Genomic DNA, 21,464 nt, shown 5'->3' with positions numbered 1-21,464 from the left:
TCCAACATTGGGTAGGGCCATCTATTTTACTCCCTCTACTGATTTGACTGATATGTTTACCCCAAACACCCACACAGACCCACTAAAAATAATGTTTGACCAAATATCTGGGTGCCTGCTGGATCAGTGAAATTGACACATGAAATCAATCATCACAATCTCTCTGGCCCCAACTGCAGTGCCCTACACTGTCATTTTTTAAAACATACTCTAATATTTTTCCTAGGTGAACTTGCTGTTTGCTTTCAAACACACCTTACTTAAATTATCCATGTTAGAGCTGCTTTTTTCCTATGTTTCCTCTTTCTCCCTTTACGTTCTCCTAACTGAAGATTTTAAAGTAAAAACAACTTGAATTCATTCTCTTTGTTTTCTCCTGTCTTTATTTTTTCCCCAAGATGATAAACTGTCCAAGGAAGTTTCTTTCATTTTCAATGTTGAAAGAGGATTTGTCAGGTAAAAGTGAATCCACAGATACCCACTAGGAGTGCATATCAGGTGTTAAAAGAGTTTTCAAATTCACTGTATGCAATGGAAAATAAGTGCTGTTTTTTGGTAGTACTACTGAAAATTTCAGGTGCCTGCTTAGTATGCAGTGTGTATATTCATAAAAAGTCAATGCACGATTTAAAAAAATATATTGTGGATGTTTTTAGGCCCTGGAGCAAATCCAGAATAACAGCTGGGATTTTACTTCTCCTGGGGGACTCCTCAAACTCATGAAATTCAGTCCCAAGAAGTCATAACACTCTGTTAGTATGAAAGCCCTGTGAGCAGGAGATTGGAAGCTCAGTTGTCAGAGTACAAAGGAAATGAAAGGGAAGTTGCTTTTTCTCTATCACACATATTTTCAGCTCTTCAATAGACTGAACATATCCATGCAAGCTTGAAAAAGATGATCAAACAATAAAATTAAAGCTTTTAGTTTACAGGGTTTTTCTTTTCTTTTCTTTTCTTTTCTTTTCTTTTCTTTCCTACCAGGTGAGGGAGGTACTAGGAGTAAGAGATTATGTCTTCTTGCCCCTTTATTTTGAAAATTTTACATTGAAAAGGAGATCAAGTGAGGCCACATTTAAGAGTATGTCTCTTGGCCTATATAATCAACTATGCACACTGGTTAAGGTAAAACAAATTAAACTAAATTTTGAATTCTATAAACCCAGGCTGCAGAACCTTTCGAGCTACACAAATAACTAGGAAGAATTTATGTTCAAATAAGGACCACAAATTCTTAATTTAAGTGAGATGATGTCTATAAACAGTGGCTGTAGTTGTAGCTTCAGTCTTTAAAGGACATTGATTTTCAAATTTAGTAAAGGAGAAAAAGAATATATCATATGTCCTACTGGCTGGTAGATATCTTCCTCATAAAGCTCCAAATAGTGCTATAATTTCCTTGGAATAGATTTTTATAAATGGTGCTTTGAACATAAGATGATTTTAGACAATAAAACCAAGTATTTCAGACTAAGTTTTTTTTCTCTTTTTTTTTCTTATACTTTAAGTTCTGGGGAACATGTGCATAATGTGTAGTTTTGTCACATAGGTATACACGTGGCATGGTGGTTTGCTGCACCCATCAACCTGTCATCTACATTAGGTATTTCTCCTAATGTTATCCCTCCCCTAGCCCCCCACCCCCGACAGGCCCCAGTGTGTGGTGTTCCCCTCCTTATGTCCATGTGTTCTCATTGCTCAACTCCTACTTATGAGTGATAACATGCGGTGCTTGGTTTTCTGTTCTTGTGATAGTTTGCTGAGAATGATGGTTTCCAGCTTCATCCATCTCCCTGCAAAGGACATGAACTCATCCTTTTTTATGGCTGCATAGTATTCCATGGTGTATATGTGCCACATTTTCTTTATCCAGTCTATTATTGATGGACATTTGGGTTGGTTCCAAGTCTTTTCTATTGTGAATAGTGCCACAATAAAAATACGTGTGCATGTGTCTTTACAGTAGAATGAGTTATAAACCTTTGGGTATATACCCAGTAATGGGATTGCTGGGTCAAATGGTATTTCTAGTTCAGTGATTTCATTATTTTTTGCTGGTCTGATATTATAGAGTGATCTCAACAGTATCATGAAAAGGATTCATTAAAGGGCTATTTCCCTGTGGTGACGTGCTATGTGTAGCTCAAGTGAGGTTAAATACCATCATCATCAACTAACATTGATTGAATGCTTACTGTCTCTGGCTCTGGGGATGCAGAGAGGTAAGCCATGGTTCCCCTTGAGAGAGCTTAGGGCCTAGTTGATAACTTAGGTGTACGTACAATGATGATACAAGACATTGGATATTGGTGAACAAGTGTTTAGACAATAAGTATTTTGTGGTGGGAAGGATACGAATCTATCCTTAAGAGGTTCTTTAATCAATCTCACTTGTACAATACATAAAATAATATCTGACCCTTACACACAGAAGAATGCATTAACTTGATCTTCCCTACTAAACTATAAAACTATAATTTTCTTTTTTCTTTTCTTTTCTTTTTCTTTTTCTTTTTTTTTTTTTTTTTTAGACAGGGTCCAGCTTTGTTGCCCAGGCTGGAATACAGTAGCACAATCACAGCTTACTGGGCCCAAGTGATCCTCCCACCTCAGCCTCTCGAGTAGCTGGGATCACAGATGTGCATCACCATGCCCGGCTAATTAATTTTTTTCTTTTTCTTTTGGTAGAGATAGGATCTCGCCACGTTGCTCAGGCTGATCTCAAACTCCCAGGCTCCAGTGATTCTCCCGCCTCAGCCTCCCAAAGTATTGGGATTACAGGCATGAGCATAATTTTCTTTTTGTATCCTTAGCTTTTAGCTCAGAGTCTACCACATCACAGGAATTTTGCCTATGTGACTTAAAATACTATTAACAGGTGTAAGCTGGAACTTCCTCTCCACTATAATCCATCACTCATCTTGGCAGGACACGTGTACTGCTGATTGCACTGTAACTGTATGAGTATGATTCAGTCCACACAAGGCATTTATTGCGTGGCTTTTCCAGAACGACACTTGTTAGACCCACTACGGACATATAAATGTTATATAAGCTGCTGTAAAATGTTGTGGTCATTGCTTTGTTGTCAAAACCTAGGTCTTGTATACATACATCAAATGTCTTGGTTATGGCCTGATTGGCCTTGTCCCTTTGGGGAATCAATGGCAAATGCCTTTCTCTACATAAAATTGGCAGGACTAGACCTTGAAACAAGGTTAGGAGCAGACTAAAGTACCCAAGGAGTCTTGTTCATTTTAGGATGAAGGGTGGGCCATTTAAAGGCGACAGGTGTGACGTTCATATTGATTTTCTGGATTTTACTTCTCAAAGAGTCTGGAAAGAAGATTTAAACAGCTCAGACGGGATTTCTACTGATAACCCCCTGGGATGGTTTGACTCTGCTCTTCATTTAGCCCTTCAGTTCCTCTATCCTTGAAGCTTCTGGACCTGAGCCTCTCCATTGCTTAGGAGAGATAGCCATTTGCTTTGGCAGCTGGGCAGTTCTGTAATGACAGACAGCCACCCAGGCCAGGGACAGCAGCAGAGGCAAACGTCCCCACCCGATAAGACCGCTTATGCCGTGGCAGAGGAAAAGAAGATTCTATCTTTCAGCCTTTTCTAGTTAATACATTTCTCTGGCAGTATTACTATGTTTCCAAGAGGAGAGGGAGAGAAGGCCAGTGTAAGCCAATGTCCTCAATTCGGGAGAGCAAACTGCAATTTCTTCAGAGGCCAAAATAAACTGCAGGACACCGAGTCATTCATAGCAGTGCAGTGGTTGGGCACCAACAACCACAAACCAGTAGTTACAGCCTCAGGGGCCCTAAATTCTTCGGTCCACATCAGATACTCCGGAGGGAGAGACAGGTATTTTCTAGCCAGCCCCCAGCCTTGAGGCAGAGGCAGATGTCATACTCCACAGGACAGTCACCGAGTGTCACCTGGAACACTGTCAGGAGCCCCTCTTAGCATTACCGTTTTGAAACTACAAGCAAGAGTCCCGTGTCCGGGCAGAATCTTCCAGGCTGTATAACAAAGCTGTCTCCCTCCCACCTGACTCATTTTTCCACCGATTTTCTATGAGCCTATGACAAGGGGAAGAAACTAATCATAAAACCTGATCATAAAGCCCTTCCTATGCTTGAAGACAGCGATTACATATTCACTCAGCCAAGGTCTCCCTCCATCATTTAAAACAAAAGAGAGTCTCCATTCACGCCCTCCCCACCCTGCCAGGAAACGTATTCCTGGGACCAGCGCTGACCATCCCAAAAGTTGCTATTTCCCTCAGTTGAGGGCGAAGTTAGCAAATCCGTAGCTGCAAGTCTCAACTTGGGGGAGGGGGCGACAGCCAGGGCGTAGGGAGAGCGGCGCGGAGGAGGGACTAGAGGGAAGGACACTGCCCCTTACTCCATCGAGGTCGTCGCCTAAGCCGGAGGAGCCGCCAGTTTGGGCTCGGGGAGGGAGGCGGAGAGGGAGTGGCGGCCGCGGTGGAGCGGCGTGGGCTCCGCACCGGCGGCTCGGTGCCAGGATCGGTACCTGGCAGGCCGGGCGCGCCTCGCAGGCCGCCTGGGGCGCGGAGGGTGTGAGCGCGCGCGCCCCCTCCGTGCCCGCTCAGCCTCGCGCGCGTCTCGGGGGAGGCTCCGCCGAGAGGCGCCCGGGGAGCCCGCAGCCTCAGTCCTGCCGCCGGCGGAGCTTTGTGCGGCGGCGGCTCCGAGTCCCACCTGCTGGCGGCGGAGAGACAAGGAAGGGGAAGAAGGAAGAGGAGGAGGGGTAAGAGGCGGCGGCGCCAGCCCACTCCTCTCGCCGGCGCCCACTCCCGGGGGCTCCGCAGCCCCCCGCTCTCGGCCTGCACCAGTCCCCCGCCCCCGGCCCGGCCCGGCCTCCCGGCCACACCGCGGCAGCCGCCGCTGCAGCCCCCAGCCTTGCCCGGCGGGGCCCGGCCCGGCCCGGCCGCCGACGCCGCCGCCGCCGCCGCCACCCGGAGCCGCCGGCGAGTTTGAGGGGAGCGCGGGGCGCGCGGCGCCGCCTCGATGTGTCCAGGAGCCGCCTGGTCGCCCCAGACCTGCTGAACAGCCCCGGCGCGGCTGCCCGAGAGGACGAGCGAGGAGCGCGGCGAGCCCCGGAGAAAGGGAGCCAGCGAGAAAGAGCGAGCCCGAGAGCGAGCGCAGGGAGCGACACCATGCCCGGCTGGAAGAAGAATATCCCCATCTGCTTGCAGGCGGAGGAGCAGGAGAGAGGTGAGCCAGGCGGCGGGGCCGGGGAGGGAGGGCAGGGGTCCGGGCCGGGGCCGCCCGGTGCCTCCCTCTCCCCGGCTCCCTCCCGACCCGTCCACCCGCCGACGGGGGAGGGGCGCCGCGCCCTCAGGGCCCGCGGGCGAATCCAGGTGGCGTCTTGCGAACTCTGATTCATTTTTTTTGGTGGGGGGGGGCCGGGGGTGGTGCTGCAGCAGGGAACTTTTCGCTTTGGGAAAGATTTTTCTGGCGAGAATGTAGGGGAAACTCCAGCTTCTGCAGGGCCCGCTTGCACGTGGAGCTCCGAGCGGCCGTCTGTGGGGTGGGTGCTGGCGGGGGGGGGGGGGGGGGGGGGCGGGGGGCGGGGGTTCCTGCAGTGCTTTAAGTGACTTTTCAAACTTTCCTTCACCTCCCGCGGCCACCCTCGCGTTGTCCCCGCCTCTGGCTGGGCTGCGACGGCATTGCCAACCCAAAGTTGCTGGAGATTCATAAAGAAGGAGGAGGAGAAGGAAGAGCGTAGGGGAGGCAAGGGGGCGCTGCCGCAGGTCTCTAGAAGGGGAGAGGAGGGGAAAGATTTTCCCCTCGCTCAGGGTCTGGGGCTGGGAGTGACTGCTTGGAGATGAGTTATGCCTCAGCGCAGTCCCCGCTGTCAGTTTAATACCGCAGGACTGCGGGCTTTTCTTAATTACTGTCTATTTTCTTTGCAAAAGACGGCTCTCTGTGCCTGGTGCCTTGCAGACCTTTTGTGCTTCAGCTTGACAAGTGTGCTGGACACTTTGCTTTTAAGTGACTTGCGGAGAGGAAAGTTGAAGGCCTTTTGCACCTTAAAGGCTTAGTTCTGTTGAGGTCATTTCGTGGTGTTTGGATTGTGCAGAGGTTGGCCAGGGAGTTCAGCTTGGTAACCTGGATATGATATACTAAGTGCACCAGAATTTCCTATACAGACCCCATGGGGCTAGAGGGGTGTGCACGGTGGCTCTGCTAGCATCCAGAGGAACGCTGGCTGGCAAGGTCCACAAGGGTTTATCCCTTTGCTGCTTCTACCCTGTCCTGTCCTGGCTTCGAGGAAGGTGCTTTAGAACTGGATAGGTTTCAGGATGCAGGAGCTGCATGGGCTGTGGGAAACAGCCAGTGCTGAGGTTAAGCGGCGCAAAGCAGGAGGAGGTCAGTCTGGTGTGTGGAGAAGGCAGAGTTGTCAAGGGGGCTTAATCCAGCAGTTTGGTGAGCTGGTATGGACGGTGGCTTGGTTATTGGGCATGTTAAAAGTTTCAAGCTTTTGAATAACACTTACTACTGAAGAACCAATGTACAATTTCCAGTTTTTCTCTAGGTGGCACAACCTGTCTTTGGTTTGTATCCCGTTTAATGACTCAGGGAATTCATCCCTTTTTAAGCACTTCCTTATTAGATATGTGCATTCATTTTCCAGCACACTTTCTGGCAGGTGACCTTACGTCTATCCATTCAAAAGGCACCCGCACTTTGGGAATGCTTCTGCTTCTCCCTTCAGTAAATCGTATCTTTAAAGTTGCAAATAGTACCAATAATTTATAACCAGGTAAAAGCACGACATGAAAACATTCTGTCAAGCATGGAGTGACTGTCCTATCAACTAAATGTCACAACGTACTTGGCATTAAATGTATCAGTTTGCTGAAAAAAAAAAAAAATCACCATGCTTCCGAAAAGTTTTATCAGAATGCTGAAGTGGGTAGATTTTTGGATTGTGACAAAATGTACTTGTATGTCTTTTGGAAATACATGGTAACATTGAAAGATGATTGTCTAATCTGCTTGGTGGAGATAAGACTGAAATTCCTCCAGAGCATAAAAATCTGAGTAAGAAATTGAGTATTCTGCCTTATCTCCCCCAATAGGAGAAAACAAAAAATGTTTGTTACTTTTTGCCTTTTTTCACTTTAAAGGTTTCTTCTTTCTCGCTTTAATTATGAGATGCTTTTCTAAATAATTAGTATATATTTTTGTTTGGTTGTAGCATTTCTTTTTGAAGTCCTGCTTCTTTTGGAATGGACAAATATATGGTTTTGTTTCACAATTTCCTGTCTAACTGGTGTTTGTGTTTCAATTGTGTGTGTGTGTGTGTGTATAAATACATATATTAAATATATATTTAAATAAACTGAGCTGCCTATGTGACTTTTAATGCAAGTATCAGAGGACATTGCTTGAGCTTGGCTTATCCTTTTGGATGAATTTCAGGGTAAAGAGATGAGAGATGTTTCTATTTGTATTTCAGGTCAGATTGTGTTAAGCTTTTCCCTTGACCCTTGAAATTCTAAGTGATTCAAATAACGTTGAATTGGATTCTTTTAAATATAAACAAAAAATTAAACTGTCAGGTTGGTCAGGAAAATAATGAATATGGAACAAATACATTTTAAATTTTGTCTTGGGTTAACATTAACCAAAAGGTCAATTTCTAATATCTTACTATTAAATTCTAAGGTTGGTTGTGCTCATCTAAACCACTGCTCTTTCCACATTCTCCATAACCCCAATCTACATGTAAACATTCTAAAACCCATTATGGAGACTATTCTAGCATAACATTTTTTTCATGTAGATTTTATTTAGTAAAATCTCTTCTTGAGATGTAACGTAAATTAATACAAGATGCTAGCTTCTTTGAGGACCGCATATTTGAAGGAGTATGTATCTTAGCCTTATTCCTAAAAAAGAAGAAAAACATGCCAACTCAATTCAAAGATTGAGGGAACATGCTTTTCTGTTATTGCCACATACAAAAAGAGGCTTGGTTGTTCTGTACAATTTCATGTCGTATCTACACACCATTCATTACTTGGGTTCATCTCGAAGGCCTGTGTCAAGATGACATTGAGTAAGGTATTGCTATGGCATGCAGTGCTGAGCAGAGAAACTGTAACATATTGGTTGTTGCAGTAAATGCAGTCACTTCCAAAATGACATGTTAAGACTTACCCATGTACGCTGACATACTATTAAAATTCAGAACACATTTCTCCATCCTACCCAGTACCCTTGATTTTCTGCCTGATGTGCTAAACCCAGTCCATTTAGAAGCCACTTAATACACTTTGGGGTAAATGTTGTAGGAGAAGAGAAATGTTTCTGAAAACTGTCCTGTTTGATATCTCTTCCAATCAAATTAAATTAAGTAATGTATTCATTGTTTTACATCTGCTTATTAGCTGATCATGTGTAATAGGAAAGTAGCTGTTGAGAAAATTCTTAGTATAAAGAGATAGATGCTTCTGTAATTAATGATGCTTTTCTTTTGCCGGTACCATACATTCTTACTTGTGTGCCTTTGATTAGTAAATGTTTACTGTGTTTAATAATGTGTAGTTAGGATAGAAAATCAAACATAATGCTTGGAAAGATTATCTGTTTCTGCAAACGTACTTCTTGGTATTTTTATTATTGAGGAAAAGAGAAAAATATTAATTTTTATTTTCTCATTTCCTTTGCTTTTATATTTAAACAAATATATATAATCTAATTATATAGGTGTGTTAAGTGCATTTCACATTAGCATATACATTCACCAGGGGAAAACACATGCATTTTTTATAGCACTTCACCCTCTTGCCTTTTTGTTCTTACAAGTTTTGGAGGTCTACAAATGAAACTGAGAACTTCTCTTTAGATTTCTGTTTTAGAAATTATTATTTCTTGACAGGGTCTCACTTTGTCACCCAGGCTGGAGTGCAGTGGTGCAATCACTGCACACCGTAGCCTCTACATCCTGGGCTCAAGAGATCCTCCTGCCTCAGCCTCCAGAGTAGCTGGGACTACAGGCATGTACCACCATGGCTGGTTAGTTGTTTTTTTTTTTTTTAATTTTATTTTTTGTGGATATTTGGACCCCTTTAGATATAAATAAAGAGCTTTTATAACATATATATGAGAAAGCGCAGGGAGCTTAAGGAGTAGACCTTTACTACAACCTTGGTCTGTTTCATTTCCCAAATCACCCATATCAAGGAGATCTGGTGACCCTACCCACAACCTCCTTAACGAAAAGTCCAATTTGGAATTTGATTTTTTCCCAAGGAAAAAGTAGGGAAAAGAGAAGAAAGCAAAGAAATCTAGGGCCTGCTTTGTTTCAGGCACCGTGTTAGATGTTTCCCATTTATTATTTGGTACAGTCCTTATAACATGCCTGTAAGGTAAGTGTTATTATTCGTCACCCTGTCAGATGGGGAAACTGAGGTTCAGAGAGCTAATGAATTTGCCAGAACTTATAAAACCAAGACTTAGGGCATTTATTTCTAAAGAGATATTTAAAAAGAAGTCAAGTTACATTTCCTGAGGTGAAGTTTGTAGAATTTTATTAACATTGTAACATCTTTCCCTTTTGGACAAAATTCTAATAAACTGCCATCAAATCATTAGGAATTCATTAGAGAGTTTTCTTAGTTATGTATACTGGGAAAACACTTCTACAGTGTATTTTGGACTTTTGACAAAGCTTTTGCAAGGTAGGTGTGTTAATTAACTCTAACAATAAGGATTGGAACCTCAATATATTTTTAAGTTGAATTATTTGACTACATTTTAAGTAACTCATTTAAGTGAATGGATTTTTCCACCAAAGACTTGCCATTATTGCATGTTTTTCCTTTTCTTTCAAAGTGTATTTGCCATGAAGGCAAGCATTAACAAGAATTGAGTGTTCTTCCTTACTGTGAAAAACTGGGAAATGATTGTATTGTTAATAGCCATTGTATATTTGTCCTTTGCCAACATTTTATTTAATTAAAGCCAAAATCTGAACTCTGGCTACCTAACAGACAGCCCAGTGGTCAAACAGAGAGACTTCAGTTAATGCTTTCTTCGGCAGCAACCTGATTGTGAAGAAAAAGAAATTTCAACTGATATTAGTAAAAGAATTTAAGAATTGAATCTTATGGGTTTTAAAACTGTTATATTAAATGCTGCAGATGGCAAACTATTAAACGCATTTAGGATTTGATTCATTTATTTTCGATTAAATTATAATAGTAGTAATACAAAATACAAGAGTGATAGTAATACAAAGTAACATGTCTAACAGACAGAACAATTCAAATGCAAAGCCAAATGCTGGGTTTGAATCTCTTGTTTTATCTTTTATTAAAGTTCATTTCTTCTGAAATTGAAAAGATTCTTAAATATAAAAGAATCTACTCATACAAATTTTCTTATTCAAGAAGCCCACTTGTTTAGGTATGTCAGTGGCCAAAGGGTGCTATCAGCTTTATGGGAAAATTAGTGTTCTTCAAGTATATCTGCATAGTAAAAGCACCTGATTTAATTTCTTACCACCTTTCATTTCAACAGTGACTAAACTTTAAGAACCAAGTGAGGTGATGAATAGAATGTAAAGAAGTTATGGTTTGTATACCAGATAGATTCCTTAAGTGCCAGCACAGTAGTTGGTGAGGAGATATTTGAGGTCCAGATGGCATTGGGTTTAAATTCACTCCAGCACTTACTAACTCTAGGGGCTTTTTAACTTTTTAAAGCCCTTGTTTTCTCTACTTTAAGATGAGGACAAGAAATATCTATGTCATGTGAGGATTAAATGAAATTAACAAATATGGAGGAATGTATGATAGTAACTTGCAGATGGTTTGGAGTTCAGTAATGGCAACTACCATTTTAATGGTATATTGATATAGGTCTGTTAACACCTTAGGATATCCTGATGATGAAACAATCAATCAATAATTTTTATTCTTTAAAAACCTCATAAAACATTTTTTAAAAGTCTAATGTTTTGTGAAAAACTACACTGAAATATAGAACTTGATGCAGCCAAGGTCTTTGATGTATTCTAGCCCAGCTCTCATGAAAACAAAGAATCTAGTGTAGAGAGAGAAATGTATCCAAGACCACATTTCATACACTTAGCAAAAGTTTATTGAGTACCAACTGCCAAAGTGCCATGATGGGATGAGAAAATAATGGTTTCCATTTTAAAGGAGATTATTAAGTATAGTTGTAGAGTCATGGGCTACGACAGATAACTCCAGGACAGCTTCTCTAGTCTTGTACAGATTAATGCGGAGGGAGCAGAGAAGAGAGGTTGATTGTGCTAGGGGTGGGTGGGAAGAAAGACGTTTCTGAAGACAGCTGTCAGAGGAGGTGGCATAGAGGAAGTATTAAAAGACTTGAAGGAAGGGAAGGAGATTAGAGAGTTCGGAGGGGATAGAAGGAAAGGCATTTCAGGCAAGGAGCATGGTATGTTCCAAAGCATTGTGAAATGAGACTTTCCAGGAATCATGACTGGTTTCTTCAAGGGGTGGAGTGTAGACTAAGAACATACTTATGAGCATAGACTATAAATATTCATTTCCCTCATGGGATGAGGAATGGAGCTGGATGGGAGCATTAGACTAGAAAGGGCCAGATTGGAAAGGGCTTCATATGCCAGATTAAAGAGTTTGATTGTATCTGGCAGGCAATAAAGAATTTATAGGCTTGCAACAGAGGAGTGTCAGGATCAGATTTTTGTCTTAGAAAGCTCATCCTGGCAGCATGGAGGAAACATTTGAAAAGGGAAGGCCTTGGAAGGGAGCGAAGCAGGTGGGAGGCTACTGCCCTGTTTCAGGCCATGCAGAGCTACTCAGGAGATGGACTTGGTGACCAGGTAAATGTAGGAAACATGAAGAGTGTAGATCGCTGGTTCAAGTACTATTAGAATCAGAATTGTATCTTGATACCCAGTATCTTGATACAGAGCCTGGTGTTTTTTCTATCACATATTGCGTTTTTTATTGCCTCACTCCCCCTGTCAATGTAGGGGAAAAAGTAAACATAATGTGGTAGAATAATATAAAAATAAAGAACCACCAAAGTGATGGACTACCAGACTGTGCCATGACGATAGCTTATTGTACAATAGCTTTCTTCTTTTATTTATATACAATTTATATTACCTACTCTTTAAAGGAAAAATAATTATTCTGTACCTTTATCTCCTAAAACTAATTTAGAATTTTACATGAGTTTTTAAGCTGAAAGAGAGGGAATGGTTGTACTGTATTTATTTTTTAGATTTATCTTCCCTGGTAATGCAATTGGGTAGGTTTTAAAATTTATTATTTTCTGAAAACAACTAAGTACTCTGTGAATAAAGTTTTAATATACTTCTTGTACTATACTCAAAATCAGAAAGCCAGAGTTTAAGTCCTCTGTCTCTCAGCCATTTTCCCTGGCTATTTGGCCTAGGTATAGACTGACCATCTTGACTGTGGCTTTCTCATCTGTAAAGTAAGGATGGTTCTTGGCATACTGACCTTCGGGGGTTATACTTAGAGGTGAAAGCTACTAATGTAACGTTATTATATCACAAAGGCCAGAAGTTGGTGAAAGACAGAGGGTCTTCAGGTATATTTGTCTATTAGCAGGCCATCTCTGGATGGAGGCATTATTTGGATAACTTGTGTTTCATAAATTAGAAATTTTTATTAAAACATTTCAATCCGTAGTCTTCCAAAATGAAGTTCAAACATGAGGTTCCCCTTTGGACTCCCATTTGTAACAAAATAACCCAAGTAATGCAACAAAGTTACAATGCATACAATGTTGCAGCTATCCAAGGCAGCCTCAGTTCTGGCTGCAGCTGGAAAAGTCCAGCTCAAATACCGAGTGGGCTCTGCCACTCCCTGGTGTCACTTATCTGCTTCTTTCAGTCCAGGCTTCTGACAACCCAATATCCAAAAGATCATTATTCTCAATTAAAATGATGTTTGGAACCGTTTGAAGGGAGGAAAAATTCTTGCAGCTCTCCACTGCCAACATCTTTTTTTTTTTTTTTTTTGAGATGGAGTTTCGTTCTTGTTGCCCAGGCTGGAGTGCAATGGTGCGGTTCCTGGCTCACTGCAACCTCCACCTCCTGGGTTCAAGAAGTTCTCCTGCCTCAGCCTCCTGAGTAGCTGGGATTACAGGTGTGCACCATCACACCTGACTAATTTTTTTGTTTTTTTTTTTTTTTTGAGACAGAGTCTCGCTCTGTCGTCCAGACTGGAGTGCAGTGGCGCAATCTCGGCTCACTGCAAGCTCCGCCTCCCGGGTTCACGCCATTCTCCTGCCTCAGCCTCTCCGAGTAGCTGGGACTACAGGCGCCCGCCACCACGCCCGGCTAATTTTTTTGTATTTTTAGTAGAGACGGGGTTTCACTGTGGTCTCGATCTCCTGACCTTGTGATCCGCCCGCCTCGGCCTCCCAAAGTGCTGGGATTACAAGCGTGAGCCACCGCGCCCGGCAATTTTTTTGTATTTTTAATACAAACGGGGTTTCACCATGTTGGCCAGGCTGGTCTCGAACTCATGACCTCAGGTGATCTGCCTGCCTTGGCTTCCCAAAGTGCTGGGATTACAGATGTGAGCCACTACACCCAGCCAACGTCATTTGTTTTTATTATACTACTTAAATAAGTACTAACATATAACTACATGTAAACTCCTGATGCTTATAGCTCTCATACAACCACAAAGCCAAAACAGATTGTACAAAAGAAAAACAAAACTACCTCCAAAATCAGTTATATGCAAATTAACAACATTGATTTCATATGACTTGATATTATTTGCCTGAAACTAAATTCCCTCTTGCAGTGTGAATATGGTACTTGCTGCTGTGGAAAGTAATAACACCACTTTTTTCTAGTCAAACTCTTAGGGAATCTTGGTTTAGCAGTCTGATATCACTTCGTCTTTCCTAGGCATGAACACATCATTTACATGTGAAGTCCTCTATTCTCATTGGTCTAATATAAACCATTTTGATCTTAAATACAAAACCCAGTATTAGCACTGAAAGTGGTGGCGGTATTAGGTTACATGCAGATCTACATTTGTTCTTCTTACACTCTTTGTAATGAAGGGCTGTTTTTTTCCTGTCACAGGCAGATATGGGATTCCATAGCACCATGCTGTGGGTGAAACTCACTACCTAAGTTTGACTACACCTGTTCTTGTCCTCTTCAATGAGATGAACTTGCTAGTCACAGACTTGGATGTGGCAATGTGAAATTGCTATAGTATTTCTAAACACCCACCCTCATTTTCAGTACTTATGTAACCTTGGGCAGGTAATAAACAGATTCTTGACTGGCATGATCCGTAGAGCACATTTTGAATAGTACTGGTTTAAAGTATACTTATATAGCTGGGGTTGGAGATAATGGTTCAGAAGAATGGGCGTGTGTGTATGTGCGCCTACAAATTTACACACTACTTTTAAGATATACAAATGAAACATAATTTGTTTCCCATGACTGCTTTTACCTTGCCTTCAAGTTTCCATCCCCACTGAAAAGGAAAACATTTGATCTTGTCAATTAAGAACATGTTAGTCTCTAGTTTAAAAAATCATTTTGGGTTCTCTAATTTCTCAAGGGTTTTCCCTTCCTTTGTTCCCAAGATGACATTTGAGGGAAAGAGAAAGGTTAGTATCCTCATTGCCCTGGGTGAAGGGCATTTCATTCATTGTGTGACCCTCACTGTGTCTACTGCTCTGGACTTGGCACATTTGGTGGCTGGGCGTTATGCCCTGGTATCCACTGAAATGAGACTGTTCCTATTTGATCTTTGAATGTCATCTTGGCAGCTCGTTTGGACTTCCTGGACCTCACCATTGTGTCTAGTTGTGAGATCCTTGTGGTTTGTGACCTCCTACCCAGGCCTTTTCTAGGTACTTGTCCCATCAGCATTTCTGTATCTCTCCTGGTAGCCAGAGAGTGCTTAATTTTTTCTCTGAATCATGATGGAGTTTGTGGGATCTTGGGAGATGTGCTCAGCTCCACCTGTCTTAGTCACCTTCTGCAGATGTTACCACTCTATGGTCCAATGCCATGTTAAATGTGGCATGTGCCACATAGTGGACCTTCATGCTAGGTGATAAGGGTCATTGGTCTCAATGTTCTCTAAGTCCCTCAAAGAGACACAGTTGTTAGTTTTTCTTTCCTTTTGTAATCATCAAGGAGTTTTGAATCCTTGAGGAGTATCAGACGCTTACATCTGATCTTCTGCTCCTCTTTTCCTTTTTTCTCTTTGTCTGCTGTTCCATATCTGAAGTGGTTTAAGTTTCTTGAAAACTTAAAACTGTAAGGGGCAGGGATCAGGAGGGTGACTATATGATAAAGGGGAAAAGAAGAATCCTATTCCTTTGCCAGGGGACTCTTCTTATGATTTGAACATCACCAAAGAAAGAAATAGAAATGGTCAAACAGCTTAGAGATGACATCGCTCGAGGCTGACAAGTCGTTTTGGACAGCACCTTCTACTAGTCTTCCTTGCACATAAACTTTTCCCACTTAATAGTTTTACTAGAAATCTGCCCTTTGTATTTTATTGGCAAACGTATGAACGCAAGAACCGACGTATTTCTTCTCATAGTCGGTAGTGTAATTGCAGTGTGAATTTACTGTTAGGTGTTGATGTATTGTTAAGGTGTACTTTGCATTTTGAATAAAGATGTTTAGATCACTACATATACTCAAGACTTCTTGTGTGAATTTATGTTAGAATTAATAAATCTTTTCCTTTTACTGTTGAAGTGTTTCTTTTTCACTTTCATTTATTGTCTGAATATAGACAATTGAAAATCTGATACACAATTTGACATCACAAATTACTAGGATTTATGTCTTTTTAAGGCACAGTTCATCATTTGAGAAAGGCACTGAATGTAGTTTTCACCTGTTGGTACACTAAAAAAGCAATGATGATAAAACAGTAGAAAATAACATAGTAATGTGATAGGTATTTATTTGTTTATTCTGGTATATAATCTGTGAATGGTTTCCTTCCATCATATCTTCTGATGTCTGATATTTATATCTACTATTACTGATACTCACAAATTCCATTGCAAACCACTGAGAGGAATATACTAATATCTTCATGAAATCAAACTTTGATAGTTATAAGGATTTTCACATTGTCCTCTTCGTGTCAGGATTGTTGATTTTAAAAAGTGGCATTTAGAATTGCATTTTACAGATGAATTCAAGTGTTTCTTTTTACAAGTAAAATTTTCTAGTATGTGCAGAGCACGTTTTCATTAAATGAAAACCTTGAACAAGGCAATATAAATTTAGTTTCTTTGTTACCATTTCACATTTTCTCCCTATAGTTTTAGTTATGAGAATGAAAATTTGCCAGGCTAGAATCAGACACCTGTAGTGCTACATCTGCTGAGAAAACACCTCATCTGGCTTTGTTAGTGAGCCTGATGCTGATATACATATAAGATACCTGCCGCCAAAGGGTAGCCCTGTTTTTTGTTGTTGTTGTTATTGCTCACAGTAATATAAAATTATGAGAATAGCATTGGCTATATACTCAATAACTGCATTTACTCAGACCCCTACCCTCCCAGACCCTAATGATCATACTGGAAAAAGAAGGAAGGGCAGTGTATTAGTCTTCCCAGGTTTCCACAGTAAAGCACTATATGCTTAAACAACAGAAGTTTATTTTTTTTTACATTCTTGGAGGGTAGAAATTCATTATCAAGGTGCCAGGTTCCTGGAGGGCTTTACCTTTGAGTTGCAGATGACTGTCTTCTTGCTGTGTCCTCACATGGCCTTTTCCTGATAGGTGTAGTGCAGAGAGAGCGGGGAGGGAAGTGAAAGCTCTCTGGTGTCTCTTCTTATAAGGACACTAATCCTGTCAGATCAGGGCACACCCTTATGACTTCATTTAGCCTTCGTTACTTCCCTAGAGACCTTTAATCTCCAAATGCAACCACACAGGGGGTTAGGGATTCAATGTATGAATTTGGGGGCCACATAAACATTCAGTCCGGCCAGGCACGGTGGCTCACGCCTGTAATTCCAGCACTTTGGGAGGCTGAGGCGGGCATATCACTTGAGGTCAGGAGTTCGAAAGAAACCACCCTGGCCAACATGGTGAAACCCTGTCTCTACTAAACATACAAAAATTAGCCAGGCGTGGTGTTGGGCACCTGTAATACCAGCTACTTGGGAGATTGAGGCAGGAGAATCGTTTGAACCCGGGAGGCGGAGGTTGCAGTGAGCCGAGAACATGCCATTGCACTCCAGCCTTGGTGACAGTGTGAGATTCCATCTCAAACAAACAAACAAACAAAACAAAACAAAACCAAAAAAGCCATTCAGTCCATAGCAGGAAGATTATTCAGTGGCATATTTAATGCTCTTATAAATTTCATCTCTCAGTGTTTAGAAATTGATCCTTTTGAACAGATGATGATGGGCTGGTTTTAAAATATGGCTTTCGAAATTTTGGGGGAGAGTTTTCCCCTTGAGTGTCTATGTCTCCTCCATTTGAACTGGGCAGGCTTGTGGCTGATTAACAGGTAGAAAATGCTGGAGGTGACACTGTATGACTTCTGAGGCTGGTATGCAAAAGTCAAAGCAGCTTCCCCCTTGCTAGCTGGAACACTTGTTCCTGGAATCCTGAGCTACCATGCAGCTCTGATACTTCCAACTACACTGAAACCACAATGCTGTGAGGAAGCCAGTTCACATGGAGAGGACATGTGTAGGTTCTCTGGTTGACAGTCCTGGTCTTCCCGTTTTTCTAGCCCAGGCACCAGACAAGTGGTTAAATGAGCCTTCAGATGATTTTAAGCCCTGTTTTTTGAGTCACCCCAAGCTTTGAGTCTTCATAGCTAAGGCTCCAGACGTCATGCAATAGATGCTAGATATGTTCACTGTGTCCTGTCTGAATTCATGACCATGGAATTTATATGCAAAATGAAATGGTTCTTAAAAGGAAGCTATGTTTTGGGATAATTTGTTACACAGCAAGAGTAACCGGAACAGACATGGTATGGCTCCTTTTTGGATCCCTTATCTCCCCCCCCCCACTATACTATCAAGAACTCATTGTCTGTTATCAGCAAAATCCCTTATATCCTCAGCCCCTTCCATTAACTTCCCCCTCACCTTCTTGCTGTAACTGAAACTTGGCTCCCCCTTAGAGAGATCATTCTTGGTGCTTTCAATATTCATATGAATTGTCCTTCCAATTCCTTGGTTTCTCAGTTCTGTGTTGTCCTGTCATTCAGTTGTTATATCTGGCTATACCTGGGCTCTTCACTTCTGTAGACACACCCCAGACTAGCTGTCCTCAAAATGTGGCCCAGTGGCTTCTGGGGGTCTCTAAATACTTTGAGAAGGTCTGTGAGACCAAAACTATTCTCATAATCATATAAAAACATTATTTGCCTTTTGGACTTTTATTCTGTTATGACTGCATACTAGTTTTTCAGAGGCTACTAAAGGAATTTGTATTTGTATATTCTTGCATTTTAAACTTTTCTGTTTTAATTTCTAATATGGTAAATATTGAGAGGCATGACCAAAAACTTTTGGGAGTCCTCAGTAACTTTTAACAATGTAAAGCAGTCCTGAGACCAAAATGTCTGAGAGCTGCTGCCCTAGACTTTGCCATTACCAGTAACTACAACCCTGTCTTGTGTCATTTTCAAGCATCCTGTTCTTATGTTACTTGGTAAGTAGAAGAAATTAGAAGACAACTTCTACTTCACCTGTGGCCATATAGTCTGTCTTCACTGCTGTGAAGCCTAATGGTGTACTCTTACCCAAGGTTAACCCTCCACTTGTGCACCACATCCCATTCCCGCTGGCCCACTCCAGGAGCGGCTCCAGCACATTCTCCCCTCTCTCCAGCATGACCAGGGTCTCCTTCTCTACTGGATTATTTCCAGCATACAAACATGAAGTTATTTCATCTACTTTAAAAAACAGGCTTCTCTTTATCTGCAATTTTCCTAGTTACTGCTCCAGTTTTCTGCTTCCCGTAATAGCAAAATTCCATGAGAGATTTACCTGTATTAACTCCATAGTAGTTATTATTCTCTCTTGAACCTAGTCCAATTAGGTTTTTGTGCCCTATTCTATTTCCTATGAAGAGAACCAATGACCTCTACATTGGTAAACCTAGTAGCCAATTTCCAATCACGTATTACTTGACTAGTAGGCAACATTTGAGATAATTAGTCCCCTACTGGAAGTGCTTTATTCACTTGGCCTCTGGTCTATCACATTATCCTGCTTTTTCTCCTCCTTACTGGCCACTCCCTCTTGGTCTCTGTTGGTGTTTTTTCCCTGGTGCCCCTGATTTCTACATATTGGAGTACTATAGGGTTTGACTTTTTTTTTGTTTTCAATACTAAGTCTTGCTCTGTCACCCAGTCTGGAGTGCAGTGGTGCGATCTTGGCTCACTGCAGCCTCTGCCTCCCAGGTTCAAGCAATTCTCCTGTCTCAGCCTCTTGAGTACCTGGGATTACAGGTGCGCACCACCATGGCTGACTAATTTTTGTATTTTTAGTAGAAACGGGGTTTTGCCATTTGGCCAGGCTAGTCTTGAACTGCTGGTCTCAAATGATCTGCCCACTTCGGCCTCCCAAAGTGCTAGGATTACAGGTGTGAGCCACTGCACCTGGCCCCCAGCTGTAGTGTTTTTATTTTATTTTTTCAGCACATGACAAACTATTTATTTTACTCATGTATTTGTATATTGTATATGCCTGCTGTTTATTGTTAATGGAAGCCACTTGAAAGCAGGAATTTTTATCTGTTTCATTACTACTGTATCCCCAACACACAGAAGAGTGCTTGGCTCATAGTAGGTGCTTAGTAAATATCTGTTAAATCAATTAAGTCTCTCAGGTTGTGTTACTAAGAGAGTAAGAGAAATGATTTGCAGATCATGATATAGTTGTGTTCACTTTTAAGATTTCCATTGCTTTTAGGGTTTACTTTTGAGCTTTAAGCATCTTGATTTCAGGGGAAGAAGAATCAGGAACAATTTATATTCCATATCTTGCCTGGTCTTCCCATTGTGGATGAAGAAGAATTGGGGACCTAAATAAACGTTACCTCCTCTCCTGCCACAAATAGGTAGATGGCCAGTAAGCAGTGAATTTCTCTTTCACCACTGGACATCTATAGAGTGGTCCTTGAAAACTGCCTTTTAATGTCTAAATTTTCAAATTATTTCTGCTAAAATATACCTCTGTTGAGGATACACATGATTTTTAAAAATGTTTTGTTTAATTTTTATTTATATTTATTTATTTTTTTTGAGATGTAATTTTTTTGTTAGTAGAGACGAGGTTTCGCCATGTTGGTCTTGAACTACTGACCTCAGGTGATACACCTGCCTCGGCCTCCCAAAGTGCTGGGATTACAGGCATGAGCCACCACGCCCGGCCCGAGGACACACATGATGTTTTAAAGCAGAAAAACAGTAGAGGAATGTTTTGCAGTGAAAATCTTTGTATCGATATTTATTCTGACATATGATTTTTGTGTTAGCAATCGTGTCATAATCTTATTTGTGTTCAGATTGCCTGCCATGGGGCAAGACGTGGTGTCGATGTTTAGTATTTGTTAAGTGAATGAATAAATGGGATAAAATGAGTTTACATTTAAAAAAATAAGGCAAGAAAGAGATATTCCATACTTCTATATTCCCAAGGTATCTGCTTGGTTTCTCTCCTTATCCCCCAGCTTTGGAATATCAGAACAACAATTTTATGACTTTACTACATTTTTTATAATGCCTGGCACAGCATTCCTCAGGCATTCATTAAATACTTGTTGACTGAGTGATCTACCCCTTCCTTCTGCAGACTATTTAACCTAAGGGAGACTCCTGAATGAATCAAAGGCCCCTCCTGGATTCCTCATCATGGAACTAGTCAATTAGATCTGGAATATATGCAGTGGATGAAGAATGAATATTCACTGATATAATTTTTTCTTTCTTTTATGGGAAAACAATCTAGGAAGCTTGATTTTAAGATAGAGATTTGGGCTTTAAGAATCTAAATTGGATTCTAAGTCTAACTCCTACACTAAGTGGTCCTATAGATTTGAACATACTATTTGACTTCTCAAGTTCTTCCTTTGTAAAATAACCATAGTAATACCTACTCTTCAGGGTTGTTGTAAAGATTCCCTTCCTTCCTTCCTTCCTTCCTTCCTTCCTTCCCTCCTTGCTTCTTTCCTCCCTTCCTTCCTTCCTCCCTCCCTTCCTTCCTTCGTTTTTGAGACAGAGTCTGCTCTGTTGCCCACGCTGGAGTGCAGTGGCGTGATCTTGGCTCACTGCAAGCTCTGCCTCCTTGGGTTTACGCCATTCTCCTGCGTCAGCGTCCCGAGTAGCTGGGACTACAGGCACCCACCACCACACCCGGGTAATTTTTTTGTATTTTTAGTAGAA

The 21,464-nt window shown here is 41.6% G+C and overlaps 1 protein-coding gene across 2 annotated transcripts in view; it reads left to right on the top strand.

Annotated features, from left to right (window-relative positions):
* The first annotated feature begins 4,946 nt into the window (after positions 1-4,946).
* Positions 4,947-21,464, top strand: part of GRIP1 (glutamate receptor interacting protein 1) — a 715,306-nt gene continuing 698,788 nt past the window's right edge. Inside the window, exon 1 of one of the 2 annotated variants that reach the window (XM_058426061.1) lies at positions 4,947-5,240. In XM_058426061.1, coding sequence (XP_058282044.1) covers positions 5,183-5,240 — 58 coding nt within the window. In that variant the 5' untranslated portion in view covers positions 4,947-5,182. The remainder of the gene's footprint in view (positions 5,241-21,464) is intronic. The other variant, XM_058426055.1, reaches the window with a different exon arrangement.

Source organism: Hylobates moloch, unplaced genomic scaffold (assembly GCF_009828535.3).
Source record: "Hylobates moloch isolate HMO894 unplaced genomic scaffold, HMol_V3 SCAFFOLD_12, whole genome shotgun sequence".
NCBI classification, from domain to species: domain Eukaryota; kingdom Metazoa; phylum Chordata; class Mammalia; order Primates; family Hylobatidae; genus Hylobates; species Hylobates moloch.
This window is presented reverse-complemented; position numbering and strand designations above follow the sequence as displayed.